At 33.5% G+C, this 11,736-nt stretch overlaps 1 protein-coding gene across 3 annotated transcripts; it reads right to left on the reverse strand.

Annotated features, from left to right (window-relative positions):
• Positions 1-1,195: 1,195 nt before the first annotated feature.
• LOC144422881 (uncharacterized) lies at positions 1,196-9,968 on the reverse strand. Of its 3 annotated transcripts, XM_078112828.1 has the most exons (11): positions 9,501-9,968; positions 9,257-9,430; positions 8,567-8,803; positions 7,700-7,830; positions 6,872-6,938; positions 5,939-6,066; positions 5,413-5,488; positions 4,663-5,310; positions 3,728-3,878; positions 3,511-3,608; positions 1,196-2,956 (listed from the first exon to the last, which is right to left on the reverse strand). In XM_078112828.1, exons 1-11 carry the CDS (start codon positions 9,601-9,603, stop codon positions 2,784-2,786), a joined length of 1,986 nt encoding a protein of 661 aa, XP_077968954.1. In that variant the 5' UTR covers positions 9,604-9,968; the 3' UTR covers positions 1,196-2,783. The 3 variants fall into 3 exon arrangements, 2 of the variants coding, with proteins under 2 accessions (XP_077968954.1, XP_077968955.1); XM_078112829.1 differs by having other exon boundaries at positions 3,558-3,608; positions 4,663-5,488; XR_013475418.1 differs by having other exon boundaries at positions 2,867-2,956; positions 3,558-3,658; positions 4,663-5,488.
• Between the last annotated feature and the right edge of the window lie 1,768 nt (positions 9,969-11,736).

Genomic DNA, 11,736 nt, shown 5'->3' on the forward strand with positions numbered 1-11,736 from the left:
ACATTTTTGATACTTGATTCATTCAGAGTAATTTTTCATAAAAACACGAAAACCCTTTCCCTTATTTATTATTTATTTCACATCTTCGATTCTAGAAAGTAAATATTTGGTGCTATCTAAATCTATATTCTGCAAATTTTTTGATTTATATTCACAGTATTGCAAAACTCTTACTTGTAAATTTCATGACACAGAAGATCCAGTAGCAGAAGAAGAATTTCTACGTTTACGTCAACATATATAATAAAATCTCAATAATAACTTGAAATCCCTTTTTATCTTGAACTACCAATCAAAAAATTTGCGCACGTGTATCCAGCTCAAATCGTTTTATCCTGCCTCCTACAAACCCTATCCAATCGTCTTATATATTTCACAGACCTACAAAATATTGCATGTCCTGTTACTTCCCTGTATTGCCCTATTTTAAAGATATAACTTTAATCCTTCTCAGCGATTAATGAACAGAATTTATGTATGCAAAATGGATATATTTTTTCAGTTTCATGAAGTTTACACATCCCAATCGTTTACATTATTTGTTTTAACGTATTTTCTATACGTAGTTTCTACATCACCACGCTTTCCTATTCTTGCTAATATACGTACATGCATGCAGCTATACGTAATGTTTTTTTGAGTCGATAAATTTATAACAAGACATTTACACAAAGTGAATTATATGAAAAAGAGATGGTAAAATTTTAGAGATCTTACAGTAAGTTTCTTATTGTTCACACTTGTTCTGGCATATGTAACACCAAAGTAATCAATTGTATTAGTGGACAAGAGCCCTCTCCTAAATTTATTGTATGTTTTTTCACATATGTGACTTTTGGTCAAATACAACTATATAAAATTAAACTCAGTTACTTTGTAGCTTCATTCAACAAATCTTGTAACATGGCCCTGATTAGGTAACAAAATTTTGGACAAATATTGGCTGTGACCTCCAAGTCAGGAAGTTTGATTAAAATTTATATGAATTTACAACGAAAGCTATATATGTGAAGGTAAACTAGTAATATATATTTGCGAAATGCGTTTTAAATTCAATGTTAGAATAAAATAAATTCAAATTAGTAAACAATTCTCCGACCAACTTTATCGCATATGTATATTTGAATAAATGTCAAATTTTAACACGATTGTCAGCTCTACCACTAGAATCAGAGGAAATTGAGTTTTGTATATTTCATACCTTTATTGCGAGATTTAATAGATAAAACGGAAAAATTGGATTTGATAAAAACACCCATCGATTAAATAAAATTGGTAGTGTAAATTTTTATATCTTGGAATGAAACATTGTTACCAAGTCGAAAAAGGCAATGTTATGCATGATTGAAAAGTATGGATTCAGCTTTATTTATGGAATCTTATGAATCATTTTTTTTTTCTGTTTTATCAGTGTATATATTATATAAAGCGGTATGAGGCAGAACAGCGTAACATATTCGAAAACTAAAAAATAGACAAAATTTACGGTAAAAATAACTTGAAAAACCCTTCCAGGTAACCAGACAAATTAATATTGCTCCCAATACATGTTTATATCATGGTATCAAAGTAGATATAATTTATAAGATTTGAACAACGACGGCGTTTTGTCTAATAACCGATCCGGGTCCGATCTGTAAATAGTTAACCAAGTAATCGTTCCAAATGCACAACGTGAAAGCAACACGATACTTTCCATTGGATTTGGATCGAAATTCTGCTTTACTGCTTGTTTGTTTCATTGAAGAAGAATATCGTGACAATTTTTCAAGTTTCGTTCACACCTTCAATGAAAATAACGCTTTGGTAAAGCAGTTTGAATTGGATTGTTCAAATTCATAATTATTTTACAAAATTAATTGAAGTAAATTCATTGTGAATTTAACTTATATATTGGTACTATGTTGACCTTTTTGTCAGTTTTCTTTCGTAAATTGTCGACGATGGGGCGAAGTTGTTGAGCCTTCATCATTCAATCAATTTAAAACAAACTTCAAAATTATTATCGTAAAGTTAATTGGGATTAGAAAATCAAAATACCTTTTCAAAAATCAAAGCAGGAGCAGTTTATAATCAACCCGGGGCGCTCCATAGGTGTGTGTGTGTATCAATATGGAAGTAGCTGAATTCATTCGGCTACTTTACATAAAGTTGTGTGAATGTACTGAAACCTATGGACAGAGGGCATGTTCACTTGGCTAACACAGACAGTCCCAATCTCGCAATAGAACTAAAATAGGGGGAAATCGGAATAATATTATGGCCTAACCCTAACCTGGTACACACACTACGGGAGTAGCCAACCAGATGTATAACATAATATTAGATAATCAACAGTTACTTCCAGAAGCAACATGGCTCGTAGTTGGGTAAGCATTAGTAGGTTTATTCATCAGTCTGAACCTGTTTTTCTGCTACTAATCCAATAAATATGTGATATTGATTATAGTTTAATTTAACTTTCCCACCCTTATTTAATATTGTCAATATTTGCATATGGGTCATCGTTTACTTCAATGTCAGCCCCTTCAGCATCTCCTGTGACATCGGAATTCTGATCTGTTACAGGTTTATTGACCGTTGCATAAGTTACTTCATTGAAGTTTGAAGAATCATCTTTTTTGGGTTTCTGTACAACAGCAAGGGTCCCTTTATTGAGTTTCTGATGCATCTGCCGAATCCAAATCTTTTGAGGATTTGGATAACTTTTTCGATTTTGTCTTGTTTACAGCAGTATATATAGCATTGGCGTTGCCTTCTGGGGTCACATCGTTTATCTGATTCTAATGGTTATCGGCAATGACGTAGAGGAAATCTTGCCCGTTTGATGAGTCGACTTGATCTTCGAATAAGAGAGAATTATTGTCTGCCTGTCCATCAGGGTTTGCAAACGTCTGATAACGAAGAGTTTCCGTATTTTGAGAATTGTCTCGACCTGATTCCACATCTTCGGGATCTGTAGCAGTAAAACATGTTAGTGATATATATTAATATGAAGCAGCTGTTTTGACACACTTGAAGCATTTTCGTTTGGAGGAGTTGGAAAATAGGTCGGAGCCATTCAGATTAACTGACTACAGATTTGAATACGGACTCATACACGCTATTACCTACCCGAGTTACCTATATTAATATAATTACCAAAACTGAATGCATGATAAAGTTCATTAGAAACAACAATTCTGAATTTTTACGTGGAAAGATTCTATTTAGTATCGGTTGGTATCGTTGCAACAGGATGTGATTTAAATGTAACATCTTATCTTGTTTTACGCTTCTCTGTGTAGTATTCCTATATGCTATATATTCTCAATATATTTCCCACAAAATCACTTTTTTCCCATTAGGCATATAGTTCAAATAAGATAATCATATGGTGCACATAGAATTGAGTATTCCTTTTTGTTTGTCATACATTTACTAGCATGTGGTAGACAGAAAGTATAAGAATTCATCAACCCAGATAGAATACGTTGACGTAATACTTTAAATGAAGCTACATTAACATACGATCTGACATTATATCTCTCGGATTAAGTTGAATTTCCATTTCTAACCTTTTATTGTAATTGCCGCGCTCTCCTGTGTTTATGATTCCGCGGCCTCTTCTGAAAGCAAAACTTCAGATTATATACATTCTCTGTGAAATGAGCGAACCCTTAAAAGAATATTTGATATTTGTTCACTATTCATAGGAGATGTAATGTCATAATGTTGGATATATCACCTCTTTTTGAGTTGCTTTAAAAGTATAAAAACAACGATAAGCGCTAAAAGAAGAAATCCTCCGATAGTTCCCACGACTGGTCCAATGATTGATGTTTGTGCAGCGGGTGTAGATGGACGAAGAATACCAATCGTCGAACTGTCAGGAATTTCTGTGTGAGATAATATAGAAATTGATATCAGTACAATATAAATGATCAGAAATCTAATTTAATACATTATGTTCATTTAGACAAGCTAACACATTTTCGCGAGCTGAAATTGAATTTGAAATATTTTGCAACGCTCACATTTGAAAATTATTCGTACGAAAGTTATTTGACTGCTTCATCTTGATTGTATGTTAACATTTAAGCATTCTAATTGGTTTTTTCAATGATCGAATGTTGGCCACGTTCTCGCGTGCATATTAGTAAAGGACTCAATTCTACAAAAGGCGAAACTAACCTATAAACTTATGACTTGGTATGCTAAACGATTGCTAATGCCGTTATAATTATCCCACGTTCCGTTTGTTGGTATTATTTAAGTTTGGTTTCATTGCAGATTTTGCCAATATTAACTCTGATCAAATGTATATTGTTGCTTATTTGCAGCTAATAGTATGAGGTCAAGCCCGTAAAATTATAAATCGCAGTTTTTTTGGCGCGATTCTCATTTTTAGAAAGTGACTTGAGTTAAAAGAAAGATATGAATGAAGTATTCCTAATTCTGCTACCGGAGAGTATAAATTGATTTTGTCCTCAAAGTGAATTATGACTTCCATGTTTGCGTTTTGTGACATTACATTTATATTGTGACGACCCGTTTACATTTTTACTTAAATAGCGCGCCTCATATTAAACTCAAATACGCTAATATGTGAATAATATGTAAAAAAAATTTAGATTTTGTAATCTTCTCTGCTTTGAAATATATAATCTTTGTGAAATTTACTCGACGTTTCGTCTTCAGTTGACGATTCAAAAGTAGCAATCTTTTGCGTCTTTGTTTGTTCCATAGTGGGTTTCATAGTGCTTTTATGTTCTGTCGTCGTTGCGGTTGTAACACTAATTGAAGTTGCGTGTTGATTGCTGCTAGATTCTGGATTGGTAGTGATTGTAGACTTATGATCAAAGCTCGTAGTGGCGACAGTAGACGTGGAATCAGTTTTTGTGGGAGTGGAAAAAGATTGAGTAATTTTTCCTGTCGTTGTTTCCATTACCGTTGTTGCCGTAGACAAAATTGGCGATGTCACTTCGAAATTACTTCCTTGGCTTGTTTCGCTCGTTGATTGTATCATTGTATTTGTAGGGATTGTGGTTTCCAATAAGCTACTTGTTATTCCACCGCTATCAGAAGATGTCATTTTATTTGCCATCGTCGTTCTACTCTCATTTGTCTGTGCGAGGGACATGGGGGATGGCCCTGTAATCGTCGTGCTTTCTGTATTAACAAAGTGGCTGTCCATCCCTGTGGTTGTCGTTGGTTCGGGGAGATGAATAGTTGACTGGGTTAAATTTATGCCCATTTCTTCAGGGCTGTTAATTTTAGTTTCAGATGTGAATTGGAAGGTCACTGTCGTCATTTGGTCTTGTTCAGTTTCTGCGAGTGAAGAAAATGTGCCTTGCAAGTTAGAGGTTGCATTTGTAACAACATTATTTTTCTCTGTAGAACCGGTAGTTATTACGTCGGTGGTTAACTTACCAGTTGTAATTAATGAAAATGTTGTTTCCGCAACAGTAGTTGTGTAACAAGTTGGGTCTTTTGTACAATTTGCAGTCTGTTAAAAATATTGAATCAAACTAAGGGAAAATTGAAATTGATCACTATTAATAATTCCCAAACATTACTTTTAAATGGCAAAAGTTTCTGTATCATACCCGGAAAGCATTAATATTTTCAATATATATACACAGGATATGATATAGTATCACTCTGATTCTTCCACCGCCAAAACGATTTGATCATGCCGTGGAAATAAGTTCTACGATATATTATTTTGAGGTTCAAGATCATCTCTAACATGCTAAAGTAGATTATTCCGAATGGAGAATGCCATCACTTTATAACGTGATTACTCGAGAATGAAAAACTATCATTCAATATAGCTGTGTATAAATTTGACATTGAGTTCAAGCTACACTACAGTAAAAAATTGCAGATAAAATAAACAACCACGACGACAAGAAAATCATAAAATGTACACGTTAAATATTTAGCTACTTCATACCTCATTGCGACTGCCAGCGCATGCATCGGGTCCTGTTCGCGGAGAATTAATGCATGTGCGATTTCTCAATTTGATTATGGTTGAGCAGTTACATTCACTCCAAGAAGACCAGGTTCCCCAGTATTTACCTATATTGGAACTGTTATTTTTTTATAAATGCAATCAGCTAGATAGTAATATATATAGATATACAAAGGGGGTTTTCAGCAAAGTTCTAACTTTCTAACAAACTTTTTTGCAAAATGTTCTCGAATCTTCATAAGATCCTGAACTACCACCTGTTGAAACATAGTATTCATAACTCCCATTAGGAAACCAAATTCCTCGATCTGTTTCACAAAAGAAATATCAAATAATAGAATAACGAGAATATCGGTCGGAGACCGAAGACTTATCCGTTGAAAGTTAGGGGATCCCCCCAAACAGCGATCTTACTCCACAGTGACACTTTGTGTCCCGTCACTAAATATTTAATAACTTGCTAATTATACTACATAATTTGCCCAAAATCAATAGGCTTCTGGTCCGAGATATGATAAACGTACAAGCAAAATCTGAAGCAGATTTAATCTCGCTTTCGTTAGATATCGCGTGCATCTAACAGACAGACAGACAGACAGACAGACAGACAGACAGACAGACAGACAGACAGACAGACAGACAGACAAATACCTATCAACATACTTACCGATTAAAATCGATAAGTAATGACAGTATCTCGAAAAATGCGCAGTGAAAATGCGTGAGCTAGTGAAAACATTTGAAAAATAATTAAAAAAAATACGTTGGCTTTGGGGTGACTTATATGGGAGCGAATAACAGAGCCCATTGTTCATATCTTATCTCTTTTTCCCGACAATTACGATAAGTGTCGAGTTTGATGGAAAATGAAGACGTAACAATCTAATTTTAAAATGGGTTTTTCATTCTCACCTTGTGGATTCGGAGCTGTGGTCAATAACAACATAGTTGCATTGCAGGAAGCGGATGGCGTGCATATCTAAAATCAACGTTCAATTTGTTCAATCGTGAATGTAGGTGTTTTAACCAAACTAAATTTAAGTCAAAAATTTAATATTTAATGTAGAATGATCAAAAAATGATTTTTCTCTGGCAATAAAATCCGAAATAGTTGGGTCCGGACTGAAGCGTTCGCAAGTCACATTCAAAATTGGATTATGGAAAGATTTTGAGATGTTAATCAATCTGTTTGAATTAGTAACAAAATACGACTAAACTGACTTGAATAAATTTACCTGGGTGGCAATTCTAGGTGTAGGTATTAATGTCGTCGATGAATTTGGGGACAAAAATCTACAAAACGGTTGCTATATAACGTAATTGAGTCTCAACATGGATATGTATGGAAATTTTTATTTTATTTTATTGGGAAGTTAGGTTTCAAACGACACACTAATCGACATGCTAGGACCCTATAAAATCCTAATTTAAAATGTAATAAATATCAATACAGCCAGGTAATAAGCAAGCATTTCGAGCGGAAACACAATCATAATGAGTTATATACAGTGGTGGAATTCAGCCGGTTCGCAACGGTTCTATGGAACCGTCTCACGGAATTTTATGAGATCAGCTAACCGGTTAGCATTACTGGTTACTGTCAATGTTCTGTTTGTACCAGAACCGGCTGAAAAATATGACTTTTGTGAAGGAACTGGCTGAAAAAAAATTTGAATTTCATCACTGATTATATATATATATATATATATATATATATATATATATGTAAAACAATTTTACTTCCGACTGTGATGCCGTATCGTTGCAAGCGTATGGACCAATTCTTCCGCTGTCAACACAAGTTCGGTTACGCTGCCTCATTCCCGGGCATTCACAACTTCCCCAAGACTCCCATGATCCCCAATTCCAGCCTGCAGAAACATGTAGATTGAAATAATAGTTATATATTTCACAACCGAGTATTTCGAAGCAGTATGATATCAGTAAATTTAAATCAAGATGAACTGTTGATACAATATGAGCGGTAGAAAAAATAGCATAACTGTGCAAAGTATAAATAGCGATGAGATGACATTATGAAAACTTTAAAACATTATCAAAATCTTTCCTGCACTCATAGCTAATCAAAAAAAGTTTTGTACTAAATATTTTAGATGAAATTCAGCTGACAGGTTTTTGGCGGTTTTATCGAAAACTGAGAATTCTTCTGACAGTAATTTAATGATATTGCGCAACTGCTTTCTTTAATAAACTTAATTTATCCAGTTTAATTTAAAACATCGGTCCCGGTTAACCCAATTCGCAATTTTTGGTAGGAGAATTTACTCAAAGAAAAGTCAATCGCAATCACTCGAAAAATGTAAACTAGTGTCTGATTAAAATGCGGGCAGTCGCAGAGATGCCAAGTCCTACTGAAATCAAACGGTATTTTGATGGTGCAATAAGCAACAGCGAATACCTGATGATGTGATACTTTAAGGACTTTAAATCAATGCTATAATAAACTACGAGGCAGTAAACATGGCATGAATAAAATTTACTAAATTGGAGTCAATGTCATTAAAATATATAAATATTTATTTGTATAAAGAAATAGGAAATGAGTGGCAAATTTAGTATACAATAATTACAAACGAAATTTTTTACCGATTACTCGTTGACAGACAAATCCAGTTGGCGAATTAGCAGCGCAATTGACGTCATACCACGGTAGATTTAAAAAATAAGCGTTAAACCGCCCCATAGCAACACAAGGTTCAGGTTTATCACTAGACGGTTCTCCTGAGTTCCAGTTAGTGTAAGTTAGTTCCGAATTGTCATTCCATATGAAGGTATCGTTTGTGCCAACTTCCTTTAATCCAATATAAAATCCATAGGGTTGTCCTGTAGACAATAAAATGCTTTGTAGCAGAATTTGCTAAATTGAGCAGTAAAAAGCATTAATGACGTGTGTGTTGCTACATTGATGAAATATTATCCTCCCTCCTCCTTCCTCCTGGTTCGACACATAAATTGATGCGGCATATGATAGGGGTCCGACAAAACCACGATTCACAAATAGGGGTACGCGACTTAAAAAGTTTGGGAAACCCTGCTTCAGATTAATGTAAAGTTATGTAAGGTTGTATGTAAACATGGCTGGTTAGGACTGTTGTACATAATTGAAAACAGGTGCAAATATGTAATAAATGACGAATTAAAAATTCTCAAACAAACTTATTGAGAATTCTAACCCAAATCACGAAACGCATGAACAAAGATAAAGACCATAATGTTAAATAACCATAAGCAATTTCATTTCGGGATTTGGGGTAAAACGTGAAACGTCCTGTTTACCTGAGGTACCTGAGACTTGATTCTGAATAAATGTTTGAATCTCGATCGTTTTTATCATTGCCATCTCACCATCATTGTTTTTACAGAATGTTTCACCATCAGCATATGGTTTTATATCATTTTCTCCAGATACGTAGTATTGGTAACTTCCAAATGCATTCCACTCACCTCTATCTTGTCGTAAAATAAAGAGTTTATGAATAAGCACATAATTTGAAAGACGTGATATATAATATATACCAACCTGCGTTAACGACAGCAATCATCCAAGCAAATAATTCAGTGTATATCAAAAGTTTCTCATTCATTTCCGCGGCTAAATATATAACATTTCTAACTTTCCCCATAACATTACAATTTGAATACGAAAATTGAAATAAAACAAGAATGGTGTGTATTTGCGAGCTGCGAACGCTTTCATCTTTCTCTTTAATAAAAAATGAGAATATTTGAATAAGTGTTTGGTTAGGTTTGAAAACTAACAACAAATTTGTCTATATACCGTGACTTAACGCCCTGATTGTGAATGCAGCTTTGTTTAATTCAGCAGAGAATCCTGTGGAAAACTAACGTCATAAACTTTTCATGACAACATTAAAACATCAAAAGCTATGACCTATTAGATAACACTACTAAATTTCTTCCAAAGCTAATAATACAACTTTATGCAATACTTATGAATGGGTGATTTGTTTGCCCACAATAACATTGAATATAATTATTCGAAAATCTTCGATACTATTTTGAGTACACTGCGACTAATTATCAAATTTCTATCCACATTACTTTCAGTATCAGAAGAATGATGCAGCTGAAACCTTAATTCGACTCGCCAGGATGAAATCATAAGCAATATGATATAACATTTGTTAGATCAGTCAGTTAGATCTGACAGTTCTTATCTTACAATAACTAAGTCTAATATGAGTAATAAAGGTAATATTTTTATAAATGCAAAAATAAATAACATTTTTGTGGGGGACAGAATGAAACTTCCTATTACGAGTGGGATGTTTCAATAACCTTTAAAGAAAAGATTAACGACGAATATGCTTCAGAAGACGAAACCTATTACAAAGCTACTTAGCAATGTTATAGCATTATTCAGTCACTTATGTTCGTGTTATATATTGAGCAAAGCTTATTCATATAGAAACATCGTGGCATATTAAAAACTGATAACACGCAGATATCGTATTGTGGAAAATTAACAGGGTTGGCCTAATACTATTTATTGGAATTTCTACGCAACAATTAGTTAATATTCTGAAAATACCTGAATTATATTTTATTATACGAAATGTTTCGAATATTGGCCAAATTGTTTTCATATGATATTCTTGATTCTGGTTTCACCAATCAAATCCATTTATTCGCCTATGTTGAAAATAATATTTTTTCATCGTCTGTTCGTCTTTGTAGTATATGACTAGGAACTCACAAAATAAATAATATTTATTTCACTACTGACACATATAAACACTTGAATGAATGAATGAATGAATGAATGAATAGCTTGTTTGCTACATTGATTGGCTCATTAATTGCGCTTTGACTTCTACTGCAGTAGCCACGATAACCATTACTATGGCCTTCTTACTAAGGAAATGCATGTCGAGAAAACAACAACGAAGAATATGATTAATCTAAGCAGGACGAAGATGGAAATGACACGTACCACAACTATTAGAATAATACATGAATATCATGACAACTTTATAAGCAAAGCCAAGTAAAGCGATGAATATTGTGGGCTATACTAGAGTTTTAACCAAATAGATGTATAGTAATCTCTTGTGACCGACTGCTGTGCTATCGTAAATAGCAGAAGGATTATTGAACCATTATTAAAGATACATTATTTGATATTTGTAGAAAAACTATTCATTCATAAAATATTAAATTCATGAGTTCAAATCAATTGCGTTTTGTGGAACAAAAAAAAATATTCATAAAATTCCGAAATTTGTGTTGAAATAAATGAACGATTGTTGGTAAATGAGATGAATTCAGGTTTTAAGTTACAGAACAAAAAAAATTAAATTATATTTAACAACATGATTTCTCGAATATCATTTTTTTCCTAAGAGGTGTAATTAGACACTTTTATTTTCCATTGCAGAAATGAGTGTAACATTACGATGATGACTTGTGCAACAAACACTATTTTCTGAAAGTAGAAGTGTGAGCTACATATTTAGTGACGACTTGTGTTTATTTGGTATGTGTATGTGATTCGTTCAATCTATTCGAATTTGAGCCAGTTTTGGGGAAAGTTTAACGAAATTTGATTCCAAATTCAAGATTATATATCGTGAACTGTATTTTAGAGATACACTAAAATAACTGTTAACGTTCTGGCATTTGCGAAAATGATTCACTGGAATAATTAGTCATAAAAACGAACCTTGGTGATCCTCTCGCATTTAATTGATCATAGTATAGTTAAATCTGTATTCAATTTGCATTTGTTCGTTTAT

Source organism: Styela clava, chromosome 5 (genome assembly GCF_964204865.1).
Source record: "Styela clava chromosome 5, kaStyClav1.hap1.2, whole genome shotgun sequence".
In the NCBI taxonomy this organism is placed as follows: domain Eukaryota; kingdom Metazoa; phylum Chordata; class Ascidiacea; order Stolidobranchia; family Styelidae; genus Styela; species Styela clava.